The 13,194-nt window shown below is 51.5% G+C and overlaps 1 protein-coding gene across 1 annotated transcript in view; it reads right to left on the bottom strand.

Annotated features, from left to right (window-relative positions):
- The window catches only part of ODAD1 (outer dynein arm docking complex subunit 1), a 44,026-nt gene that overhangs the window by 20,584 nt on the left and 10,248 nt on the right, over positions 1-13,194 (bottom strand). The window contains exons 3-9 of the mRNA XM_006160208.2: positions 12,836-12,892; positions 12,446-12,538; positions 10,834-10,933; positions 10,520-10,709; positions 2,516-2,638; positions 2,089-2,202; positions 1,193-1,260 (exon numbers count right to left, since the gene is read on the bottom strand). Coding sequence (XP_006160270.1) covers positions 1,193-1,260; positions 2,089-2,202; positions 2,516-2,638; positions 10,520-10,709; positions 10,834-10,933; positions 12,446-12,515 — 665 coding nt within the window. The 5' untranslated portion in view covers positions 12,516-12,538; positions 12,836-12,892. The remainder of the gene's footprint in view (positions 1-1,192; positions 1,261-2,088; positions 2,203-2,515; positions 2,639-10,519; positions 10,710-10,833; positions 10,934-12,445; positions 12,539-12,835; positions 12,893-13,194) is intronic.

The raw sequence follows: 13,194 nt of genomic DNA, 5'->3' as shown, positions 1-13,194 counted from the left end.
AGAAAGAATGCCTGGGGCCGGCAGGTGGTGTGGTGGTTAAGAGCGCTCGCCTCCCACATGGCCGACTGCGGTTCGGGTCCTATACCTGGCAGCTTGCTTTCTCACTTTCACTCTCTCTCTCATACTCTGTCCCTCTCTGTGCTCGCTTCGGCAGCACATATACTCTGTTCCTCTCTGATCAAATCAAAATAAATATAAATAAAGATAGATGAAATAATTATTTAAAAAGTACAAAATGCCACTGAACTGTACGCTTTACAGCAGTGAGTTTTATAATGTGCATTTAACTCAGTGAAAGGAAAAGAGAAAAGAAGGAAGAAAAGAGAGGAAGGGGCCAGCCCATAGCCTGGTGGTTAAGGCGGTTGGATCCCACATGGCCAACTACATAGTTCAAGTCCCAGACTCAACAACTTGAAAAATACATGCACACACTCTTGGGCATGCACACACACGCGCCCAGCATGAGTTTGAAGCCAAGGGAGCCCAGCGATGTAACCGTCTGCTGCTGCCACCCTCTAGCAAATTTTAATAAAAGCAAAAGAGAAAGAAAGTGGGGGGGGGGGAATCCTAGAAACTGTAGGTAGACCAGGGCTACCACTGATGGCCCGAGGATCAGGAGCCACAGCAGGAAGAAGGCACCAGCAAGATCCAGACACAGGCAGAAGGAAGGACAGCGACAGGAGCGAGAGGAGAACCGGACAGAAGGTGAGACGGTGGCTGGTGCTGAGAGAGAAGTGGAGACGGAGCAAGAGCGAGAAATAGTGAGAGAGCCATGGAACCCCGCGGCAGGGGGAGAGGCACCCCGAGGCAGGCAGAGAGGCCCACGCTCAGAGCAGCTTCGCGCTCTCCAGTCCGTACAAGGCAGCCTGGGAGAGTCCTGCTCCTTTCAACCCCGACTCACCGGGACAGCCCAGTTATTCTCCCTCCTCGGTGCAGGCCCCGCCCCGCGCACAGTGTGTGCACCGTCCGACTCAAGTCTCCCCACATCCCGGCTGCCAGGTGTCATTGACAGGGCAATACAGACTAGCTCGCATGCCGCAAGAACAGAACCTTGCCCGCAGAGCAGGGAAACCAGTCCGAGAAAGAAAGGAGCATTGTTAGTGGACGGAAGGGGAGCTTGGGTTCTGAGGGTCTATTTCAGGGACAGGTGTGGCTCGGGCCTAGATGGCGCTGGGTGAGCCTGTGAGCCTACCTGGCAGCGTAGGCCGAGGTAGAGGAGACAATGAGGTCGCTGACCATGTGCCGCAGGAGGTGGATCTCCTGTGGGGAAGACACAATGAACGTCTGACAGTTAAGGATTATTTCTCATAGAATACTGTAAGAACACGCGGAAGCTCACGGGTAACACAGTAAATAAAGTTTTAGTTCCTCCAATTCTCAACATCATAGAGACAAAGCTAGGAAGGACTAATCCAGTGAACAGAGCCAGAACAACCACAGGCAGCACGGGGTCCTGGGCCGGGGCCTGGAGCAGGAAAATCAAATGACCTACAAAGGACGACATGGACCACCTCTGAACTTGCAAAACGGACTGCTCGGAATTGTAACAATGTCACCGGTCCTGCCTTGGATAACTGCACTGTTTATGTAAGAAAATGGTTTTGTAACACCCTCAACATTCTGCCCAGGAGCTCAGTGGTCATCCCCACCATAATCACACAGAGGGAGGGGAAGGCAGTAAATGCCGCAAACTATCCGCCTTGCTGAAGGACATATAGGAGTTCTTGGTGTGATTCATTTTTTTCTTTAAATATTAAATTATTTCAAAATAAAAGCTAAGAGAAAGAGGAGGGACAGGAGGAGAGAGGGCCAGTCCTGCAAAGGACTGCCTGTGGCACGTGACTGGTCCTGCCTGCTCTTCGACCGCCCTGGGTGATGACGCTCTCGGGGACCGCTCTGCTCTGTGCTTTCTCCATCAGAGGTGTCATCTGGCACGCCCCAGATCTCCGTGCCCTCCGGACTGGAGCAAATCCAAGCCTTTGCCAGATTCCACGCTCACAGTCAAGTGCTGGAGCAGGAGAGGGGAAGGGCTGCAGGCAGAGCTGGGTGAGGGCTGGCTCCTGGCTCCTGGGTCTCAGGGCCGCTGACCTTCTTCAGCTTGCGGTCCACGTTCAGATAGCGGCTCCTCTCAATGAGCAGCAGATCCAGCTCCTCCCGCAGGGCGGCGTTCCGCACCAGCTGGGTGTCAAAGTGACAGGTGACCTGGAGCAGACGGGGTGGGGGGCGTCGTTCAAGAGTCTGTCTGAGCCTGGCCTGCCTCCCTCCTCCACGCTCAGCCGAGGAGGAGCACCTGTCAGATACGGAGACCGGCCTGTTCTGTCTCCAAGGAGGCCCTGAGAGCAGTGCCCCTGCCTCTGCGGACCCCTCGGTCTCCTTCCTCAGGACGGGCCATCCCTCCAGGACCTTGCTTCTTGACACCCCTCACCCGTCCACTGCTCCCCGTCCCAGCTCCTTCGCTCAGTTCTTCCCCAGCTCCAGAGTTCAGGCCTGGGAGAGCCGAGAGGCTGACGCTCACCCTGTCCAGCTGGTCTTCTAGAACCTTGATCCTTCTCTGGATCTTGACCTTCTGATTGAGGATGAGTCCCGGGGCCCTGGCATCCTTACTGTGGTCAAAGTTCTGGGTCTCCCACTCCTGGATCTGGAGGGACGAGGACAGAACCTGTTTGCGGCCTGAACGTGGAGGAGAGGGAATGGCCAGGGGAGAGCGGCAGGGCCCCAGCGTGGCAGATATTCACCGACCCTGTGGGCCCTGCATCTTCTCTACCCTTCCATGACAGCACCACCCTCCACGTGGTTCTGGGGGCCTCCAACCATGACACACCGCCCTGTTAGCCACTCGCCCCAGGACTGGACAGTCAGGGATTGGCCTCGAGATGGCCGTGGGCCCAAGCTGAGCCAGCCCAACTCCTGTCCTGGTATTCAGGGGGAAGCACATGAGAGTCTAGCGCTTCTGTTCTCACTGTCCCCACCACACGAGGCTCCCAGGAGAGCCAGGCCGGTAGACAGAGTGGAGATGAGAGACAGAGATGGGAAGGATGGGCCAGATGACCTCGGAATCCCTGGGTCTGCTTCCACCTGAAATCCTGCCCCTCTCATCTCCTCTGTATTTATTTGGGGTATGTCCTGTCTCCCCAACTAAACTGAAGGCCCCACGAGGGCAAACATTTCTGTGGCTTTTGTCCGTCTCTCAAGGAAACGTGCAGACTAAATGAGCACGCGGATCGCCGTCGCTGCGCTTCCCCACTGTGCTCGGCTGTGTATAGAACTGCGTCCCCCAGAACTCGTGTGTTCAACTCCCGGCCTCGCCTGAGGCTGAGGTCTATGGAAGTAAGAAGTTAAAATGAGGCCATTGGGATGGGCCCTAGCCCAATATGACTCATGCTTTTTTGTTGTTTGTTTTTTAGAGACTTTTGCACGTGGGCTCACTGGAGAGGCAGAAGCCGGAAAGCAAGAAATCACCCACCGGGGTTAGAGAGGATGGCCATACCGCAATCTCTTCTCCATTCTCCATCAGAATTTTGGGCCTTCACGCACATGCCTGGCTTGAGTTTCAAGTTGCCAATCCAAGACTCAAACTGCGGTCAGTCACGTGGGAGTCCACTACACCACCTGCTGGCCCCATGACTGGTGTTTTTATAAAAAGGGAAAATATGGAGCCTGATGGCTCAGGGTACCAACCCCACAGTTCAAATCCCAGGCCCAGAAGCTTGAGAAATACCCCAGGTTCACATGTGAGCATGCCCAAAATTCCAACAGGAGAAGAAATGGAGAAAGGATTGCAGCGTGACCACACCCACTGGGGGGTGGGAGCTCTCTGTCTAGTGAGCACACAAGCCATCTGGCAAATGAAAAAAAAATTAAAAAGAGACCAGCAGTTAGCGTAATGGCGATGTCGCTGGACTCCCACGTAGTCGACTGCGGTTCAAGTCCTGGATCCGGTGGCTTAAAACTCACACCGGGCGCGTGTGCGTGCGTGCCCAAGATCCCAAAAGGAGAATGGAGGAGAAGGGATGGCGGCGTGGCCATCCCCCCGGGGGGTGATTTCTCGCTTTCTGTCTCTCTGTCTCTGTCTGTCTGGCAAGCACACGCACCCTACAGCAAAAACTTCTTCAAAAAAAAAAAGAAAGAAAGAAAGCACTCTCCTCCAATTTCTAAAAGTACTCCGATTTTGCTCCTCACATTTATTTAGGTCCCTAATCCAGCTAGAATTTGCTTCTCTATGGTGTGAGGTGGAAGTCTTGTTAACAGCTTCACTGAGGGGTGGATGACACAGAATAAAGCTGCATTTATCCAAAATATACAAGCCACACGGTTCAGCGGTCCAGAAAGTGAGTGTACCTGTCGCCACGGAGTTTCCTCAGGCCCTTTTGCAGTTCCTCCCTCGGATCATTCCTGCAGCCTCCTCCCCCCAGCAATCACCAATCTGTTTTCCGTCACGATAGGTGGATTTGCATTTTCTAGAGTTTTATATTAATTAACTCAAATACTATGTATTCCACGTAGAGTAGGGGTATGGCTTCTTTCACTCAGAATAATTATTTGAGACTTATCCATGTTTTTGTGTTTTTTTGTTCTTTCTTTTTTGGAGAGCTTTTTTTTTTCTGCTATAGGGTGCATGCACTCGCCAGACAAAGACAGAGAGACAAAAAGCGAGAAATCGCCCCTCTGGGGGGATGGCCATGCCACAATCCCTTCTCCTCCATTCTCCTCTCGGGATCTTGGGCATGTCACTCAGTTGCTTGGCGTGAGTTTTAAGCCGCCGGGTCCGGGACTCAAACCACGGTCGACTACGTGGGAGTCCAGTGACATAGCCACTACACAAACTGCTAGTCCCAAGGCTTACCCATGTTTTGTGTACCAATAACCCGGCCTTCTTATTGGTGGGTAATACCCCCCTAAATGGGTTTGTTTGTCCACTGATGGACATGTGGGTTGTTCCCATTTGGGATTTTACAAATAAAGTTGAGTAGTTATGAGGACTCGTGTATATTAATTCACTATATGAGTATATGCTTTCTTTCCTCTTGGGTAAATGCTGAGGAATGAAATGTCTGAATCATACAGTAGGTGTAGGTTCTTTCTTTAAAAAAAACTGCCGAACTGGGAACAGTAGGTAGCGTAGTGGTTAAGGCACTGGACTCCCACATGGCTGAACACAGTTCAAGTCCTGAACCCAACAGCTTGAAACTCACACCAGGCACATGTGCATACATGCCCAAAATCCTGAGAGGAAAATGCAGGAAAAGAGATTGCACGGTGGCCATCCCCCCTAGAGGGTGGTTTCTCACTTTCACTCTGTGTGTCTCTCTGGCAAGTGCACGTGCCCTATAACAGAAAATCTTTCTTCAAAAAAAAAACAAAAACAAAAACTGCCAGGGTCAGCAGTTGGCTATGTCACTGGACTCCCAGGTAGTCGACCGCAGTTCAAGTCCCAGACCCGGTGGCTTAAACTCACATCGGGCATGTGTGCGTGCGTGCCCAAGATCCCAAGGGGAGAATGGAGGAGAAGGAATTGCAGCGTGGCCATCCCCCCTGGGGGGTTATTTCCTGCTTTCTGTCTCTCTGTCTCTCTCTGTCTTCCTGGTGAGCGCACGCACCCTATAGCACAAACTTCTCAAAAAAGAAAGAAAACTGCCAAACTATATTTCCAAAGTGACTGTTTTTACATTCCCACCAACAGGATATGAGCCATGAGCGTTCCGGTTCCTCCATACCTCACCAGCACTTCATATGGACAGTCTTTTTAATTCAGTTGAAGAGTTCTTAATATATTCTGGATACAAATTATTCCTCAGACATGCTTTACAAATATTTTCTCCCGGTCTGCAGCTTGTCTTGTCATCCCTCCCCTTGTCCAGTTTCCAGAGGTGGGACGGACACTCCTTGCTCGTGGCTGCACCACCCCACCCCGCTCCTGCTGGTATACCTCCTCCCTCCCTCTCATTCACCTTCTCTGTCTCTGACCCTCCTGCCTCTCCCCAAGGTCCCTGCGATTTTATTGGACCCACCCAGATAAACCAGTCTAACCTCACCATATCAGAATCCTTAATTACTTATGCAAAGTCCCTTTCACCATGTAAAGAATATATTCATGGCCAGCCTCTTGCCATAGTGGTTAAGGTAGCTGGATCCCACATGGCCATCCTCACAGTTCAAGTCCTGAACTCCACAGCTTGAAAACGTGTGGGCATGTGTGTGTGCGTGCCCAAAATCGCAGCAGAGGAAGAAATGGAGAAGGGACTACGGTGTGACCACATCCAGCTGGGGGTGCTTTCTTGCTTTCTCTCTCTCTCATCCTGCTGGGGGTGCTTTCTTGCTTTCTCTCTCTCTCTGTCTCCCTCTGGTCAAATTTTAAAAATAATAATGATGATGATGTATAAAATGAAATAAAATAATTATTTTTAAAAAATACCTTGGGGTTGGCAGGCGGCCCTGATGGTTAAAAGTGCTAGACTCCCACATGGTCGACCGCAGTTTGAGTCCCAGACCTCCTGGTGGCTTATTTTCTCACTTTCTCTCTCTCTGATCAAACTAGAAAATAATAATAATAGATAAAGTTCAATAAAAAAGAATTCTTAAGAAAAGAATTATATATAAATGAAATAATGCTGTATACATACTTTATAACTAGCTTCATTCAAATATTCTCGACACTTATCTATGTTCTGTGTGTAATCCTAATCAGTTCAGTTTTTTCAAGTTTGGTTTTCCATGACAGAGAGCACATGCACACAAGAGAGAGAGAAAGAGAGAGAGAGAGAGAAGCGCCCCTGATAGGGTCTTTTTTTTTTAATTATTTTATTTAACTTTCTTTCTTTCTTTCTTTTAATTTAACCAGAGAGAGAGTGAGAGAAAAAGAGAGAGAGGGAGAGAGAAAGAGAGAAGTGAGAAAGCAAGCCACCAGGTCCAGGACTCAAACTGCAGTCAGCCATGTGGGAGTCCAGCACCCTTAACCACCATGCCACCTGCCGGCCCCATGGTTGATAGGGTCTTGACATGGTCTGTAACACTATGATCATTTTCCCCAGAAGTGGGATTTCTGGGTGGCAGGAAGGATTAACAATAGATCTAACCATGCTTTTAATGGGATCAGCAGATGGCATAATGGTTACGTCACTGGACTACCATGTGGTTCAAGTCCTAGACCCAGTGACTTAAAACTCATGCCAGGTTCATGTGCATGCATGCCCAAGATCCCCAGAGGAGAATGGAAGAGAAGGGATTGCAGCATGGCCATCCCCCCTAGGAGGTGATTTCTCACTTTCTGTCTCTCTGTCTGTCTCTGTCTCTCCAGCGATCGCATGCACCCTATAATAAAAATCTCGCCTAACAAAAATAGTTGTTCTTTTTACTTTCTTCAACACAGTTTCCATGGAAATGTACCGGTTTAAGGTATACATGGAACACCAGCTATGGCCCCGGCAACAACAATTACTATACAAGTGACTCCTGATTGGCGGCTGACCCAAACACTACGCAGTGTCATGCAACTGGAGATATGCCTCGAGTGGGATGAGAAGCAGTGGCCCCTGCCATTATTCCAAGACACTGTGGTGTCCTGTCTTCTATCCTTTCACAAAGTTATAGCCTAGCGGTCCTACGAATGTGAATGTCAAGCTGAACCCAAGAACCCAATGGTGCTCAGGCCGAGAGGAGGCAACCCTGGTTCAGATGGTATGTCCATCTTCATATTTCATATACAATAGTGGGAGGACTTTTCAGAATATGCAGGGACTTCAAAAAGTTTGTGGAAAGATGAAATTAAAGTCTGTTTAGAGGGACCAGCAGGTGGCGTGGTGGTTAAGGGCACTGGATTCCCACATGGCCGACCATGGTTTGAGTCCCAGATCTGGCGGCTTGCTTTCTCCCTTTCCCGCTCTCTCCTCTCTCGCTTTGTCCCTCTCTGGTCAAATCAAAATAAATAAATAGGGACCAGCAGTTGGCATAATGGCTGGGTTGCTGGACTCCCCAGTAGTCGACCACGGTTCAAGCCTTGGACCCGGTGACTTAAACTCACGCCAGGCACATGTACATGCATGCCCAAGGTCCCTAGAGGAGAATGGAGGAGAAGAGATTGTGGCATGGCCATCTCCCCGGGGGGTGATTTCTCATTTTCTGTCTCTCTGTCTCTCTCTGTCTTTCTGGCAAGCACACGCGCCCTATAGCAAAAACCTCTCAAAAAAAAAAAAAAGTTATTGCTGATATGGGAAGCAAAATTGGCTTTGCACATTAATTTCGTATCGAGCACATTGCTAAAGTATCTTACTAATTATAGGTTAGAATCAGATTCTTTGGGTCTACTATGTATACAAATCGACCATCTCCTAGTAATGTCTGTTTCATTTCTTCCTCTCCAGCCATCTTACCATTATCCCTTCACTTACACTGTATTTGATAGGACCTTTATCCATTACGGTGTTAAATAGAAGTGGTATTTTTTTTGGCGGGGGGGAGGTTTTTGCTATAGGGTGCGTGCACTCACCAGAAAGACAGAGAGAGACAGAGAGATAGAAAGTGAGAAATCACCCCCCAGGGGGGATGGCCATGCCATAATCCCTTCTCCTCCATTCTCCTCTCGGGATCTTGGGCACACACACACATGCGCCCGGCATGAGTTTAAGCCACTGGGTCCAGGATTCGAACCACAATCGACTACGTGGGAGTCCAGTGACATAGCCATTACGCTAACTGCTGGTCCCAAATAGAAGTGATATTGATAACCTTATGTTACTAATCTCAAACAGAACATTGTTCATGTTTCTCTACATTTTTGATGTTGGCTATAAATATTTTATAGTTGCCCTTTATCAGAGTCAGGAAATTCTTTTTATTCCTGGTTTGCTAGACTTTTTACCATGAACAGATCAAGTTTATCAAATGCTTTTTTAGTCTACATAGACCAGTACAAGCCCAAGGATTGCCAATCACTAGTCTTTGATGTGATAAGTTTACAAGGTGAACATAAACATTTAGATTTTAGAAAGAGTGTCACTGGTGCCATCAGGTTCACATGGCAAGCCACACATGCACACAAAGTCTTGCTTTTTAATTGCCAGAGAGCACATGGGTTTCTAGAGAGAGACAGAGGGAGGGGGAAAGCACCCCCCAACAGGCCATGGTCACGCCACAATCCCTTCTCCATTTTTCCATGCTGTTGCAATTTGGGGTATCCACACACAGGTCTTCAGGGTTAGGACTCAAACCATGGTCAGACATATGGGATCCAGCTCCCTTAAAACCACTAGGGCATTGCGGCCAGTAGGTGGTGTGGTGGTTAAGGCACCGGAGTCATTCACGGCCAGCCGTGGTTCAAGTCCTGGACTTGGCTTGCTTTCTCATTTCTCCTCACTCTCTGTCCCTCTGTCTGTCTCTCCTGGCAAGTGCATGTGCCCTGTAGCAAATTGAAGAATAATGATAATGATAAATAAAATTAAATAAACAATTCTTTAAAAAAAAAAAACAATGCAGCTCTGTCATCTCCCTGATGGAGCCAGAGAAACTCACTTCAGGCCTCCAGAATTTTAAGGTAACTAAGTTTTCTTCATCAAGTTTATAGCAATTAGTTCCAACAGCAATGCAAACCTAATACAGACTACCAAAATAAGCAACTTCCACGCTCCTGTTTCTGAGCCAGTAATGTCCGAGACAACACCTGGTCTAGACAAGCAGGTCTCTTTTTGAAGAGTAGAACAGAAAATAGCAGAATGGGGCCAGCTGGTGGCATGGTGGTTAAGGCCACTGGATTCCACAGGGCCAGCTGAACGGTTGGAGTCTGGACTTAGTAACTTGAAAAACACAACTGGGCATGTGTTCCCAAAAATCCCGAGAGGAGAATGGAGAGGGATGGTGGTGTGACCACCCCCCTGGCGGGTGATTTCTCATTCATTCTCTCTCTCTCGCTGTCGCTCCTCTGTCGCTCTGGCAAGTGCACACACCCTATAGCAAACTAAAGAAAGAAAAAGAAAATAGAATGAATTCACATGGAAAAAGGTAAATATTACTGGCAAAGCTTCAGCCTCAGCTACGTGTGTAGCTTCCATCTGTATGCAATGCATCCTGGTGTGTTTGAACCATATCACAGTGAGTCATGGGTCTAAAAATTTGCAAGAACAATGGCCCAGAAAAATCACATTGTTGGCAAGGTCAATTAGCAAGGTCGGGAGACAGATGGGATCAGAAGCCTGTCTGGAGTCAGCTGTATCACCCCATCCTCTTTCTATAAACAGAGAAGCCCTGCCAGGAAGGTGGGAGCCTGGCCGAGGTCGTCCATCTCTGATGTGGCAGAGCCAGGGTCCCGACACAGGTTCTGCCAACTCCCAAAGGAGAACTTCTGCCTCTAAATCGCACCAGCCCTTCTGAATGGCTGGGACTGTACCCCACACCTACACATCCGCATCCCCACTGACGACAATGCTGTCAGGTAGCTCTGACACCCCCATTTCTCAGGCAAGTAAGCTCAGGCTCCGAGGTCACTGCACTTGCCCCAAGTCAGACCCACATCTCCTGTCAGGGAGCTCACCTGCTTGTCCAGGTCTCGGGTCTGCTCCTGCAGCTCCTCCACCTCGGCCTGCACCTGGGCCCGGCACTTCAGCAGGCGGTCCATGCTCTCCAGACGCTCACTGTCCCGGAGCCGCTTGACCTGGCTTTGTGCAACATTGATCTGCACCTGGAGCTTGTCCCGCACCTCCTCCAGACGCCGGATCTCCTCGCTGCCGGGCAGGGTGGAGGAGAGACCAGCAAGTGGGCAGAGCTCAGCATGGCTAAAGCCCAGACAGGCTGCCTCCTGCCCCCACCCCAGGGGTCCGGCCCCGCGCAGGCCCCAGCTCAGCTCACAGTTGCCTGTTGATGCGCTGATGGACCTCCTTGCTGTAGGCCCGCCTCTCCCCCTCCATCACCTTGCATTGTCGCTGCAGCCTGCTCAGCTCCCAGTCCACTGCGAGCAAAACCAGCAAGGGATTCAGCAGGGATCAGGGCTGCCAGCCCCTTTCTCCCCAGGACCCAGGAATCTGGTCCCCTTGGGGTCTCACAAAGTATGATTTAACTTTCTTTTTTTTTTTTTTTAGAGGTTTTTTTCACTATAGGGCGCATGAGCTCACCAAACAGACAGAGAGAGACATAGAGACAGAAAGCAAGAAATCACCCCCCAGGGGGGATGGTCACACCGCAATCCCTTCTCCTCCATTCTCCTCTCGGGATCTTGGGCACGCACGCACACGCGCCCGGGGTGAGTTTTAAGCCACCGGGTCCAGGACATGAACCGTGGTCGACTACGTGGGAGTCCAGCGACATAGCCATTACACTAACTGCTGGTTCCCAAAGTATGATTTAACTTTCGACTGAGCCTCCAACATCCCTTAAGCCTGCAGTCTCCTCTGTCTCTGCATCCCTCAAACTCCCTCCTCTCCTCATGCTACCTCTCCCTCAAACTGACCCTGGATACTCCCCTAATCCCGCTCCTAGCCCAGGCTCAGAAACATGTTTCCCCACTAGAGGGCACTCCTGGAAAGCCTCTGGGACCTGGTGACCACTGGCTGCCAGGCTTCCAGCCTACCACCAGCAGTCCTCCTCCCTACCGCCCTGCATCCTCGCTCTCTTGGAGCGTCCCCTGGGCTCACGGCTCAGCCCCTCCTGCCTAGGCCTCCTCCACAACCTCCCCTCGCAGTCCTGGAAGGTCTTCTACACCCAGAGCAGGTTCTGCCCCTCTCCTACTCATAGACCTCCCCTACCTTCTCCTCCTAGACAAAGCCCCAGCTCTTCAGCCTGGCATTCAAGGCTCCGAGTGACCTGACCCTACCCACTTCTCCAGTCTGGCCCATCTGCTCCCCACCTCCCCAGGCCCAGTGGTTCTCAACCAGGGTTAATTCTGTCCCCCACAGACGTTTGGCAATGACTGGAGACCTTTCTAATTGTCACCACTTACGGCAGAGGGAGAGCGTGACTGGCATTTGTAAAGAGGCCAGCGACACTGGGAGGCAGCCTACAACGCACAGGACAGCATCCCACACACTGCGGGGAAGACGTATCCCACCCAGGTCAGCAGCACCAAGGCTGAAACGTCCACCTCGGGCCCCTTCTATTCTCTCTGGGCAACTCCCGGGAGGAGTTCTGGGTTCACTGTAACTTCTATTCTTCTCCTTCTATTCTTCTCCTTCTTCTTCTATTCTCCCTTCTATTCTTCTCCCCTTGGCAACTCCCGGGAGGAGTTCTGGGTTCACTGTAACTTCTCCCGCAACCAGAAGACTTCCTGGCCCAGCCCACCACCCAGGCTAGGCCTACCCATCTTCCCCGAGCCACCTCCATTCGGGCACGGGTCGGAATCCCACTAGAGGGCGCTTGTGGGAGGCGAGTCTGTCCCCGGGCCGGGCCCAACCCCACCGGGTGAGGAACCTGGGAAGCTGGGGACCGGATAAGAAGGGGTGAACGAAAGAAAAGATGTGTGCATTACCCAGTCCCTCCAGGAAGGCCTCGCTTCCCTCCTCGGAGCGGGCGCTCCTTGCAGAATGTCCCAAAGGCATCTTGGCCAAAGAGGGCGCTGCTCCTGCAGGGGCGGACATAGGACCCTCAGACAGGACAAGCGAGGGTGGGCGACGAACTGCGGTGGGAGTGGGACTTGAACCAGGGGGACCCTAGAACCACTTTGAGCTTTGACTCCTCCAAGGTTTGGAGGGATCACCTCTCGGGCCCCTCCCCACACCCTTCCGACCTCCCACGTCTCGCATTCTCAGTCTCGCGTCTTGGCTCTGACTCTGGGGCGTGGTGGGGCTCTCGGTTTCTCCGAGGCGGGCTGTTTGGTCAAAGAGGAGGGGGAAGGGCCGGCTGTAGGAGGGGACCCTACCTGCTGAAGTGCCTGACCTGTCCTTGGTGCTCCGACCTGACTGTTGTGGTCTGGTTACTGGGGAGATAAGAGGCCAATGAGGCCGGAGGACAGCGGCCAGGGAGGGACCGAAGCGGTGGGGAGAGGGTGGGAGGAGGGGCGGAGGAAGCTGCGAATGGGAGACCTGTGGGGATTTGGAGGACTTAGAACTGAAGTGCCTGGGAGCCCTGCGAGGGGCGGGGATGGGAGGACCTGCAAGGGTGGGACTAGAGAGTAGAGGCGTAAGCACGTGGAAGGGCGGGCGCCAGGGATGGCGAGGGGAGGGGCAGGCGCACATGGGAGGGCGGGCGCCGGGGCTGGCGAGGGGAGGGGCACGGGCA

This window comes from Tupaia chinensis, unplaced genomic scaffold (genome assembly GCF_000334495.1).
Source record: "Tupaia chinensis unplaced genomic scaffold, TupChi_1.0 Scaffold000673_1, whole genome shotgun sequence".
Taxonomy (NCBI): domain Eukaryota; kingdom Metazoa; phylum Chordata; class Mammalia; order Scandentia; family Tupaiidae; genus Tupaia; species Tupaia belangeri.
This window is presented reverse-complemented; position numbering and strand designations above follow the sequence as displayed.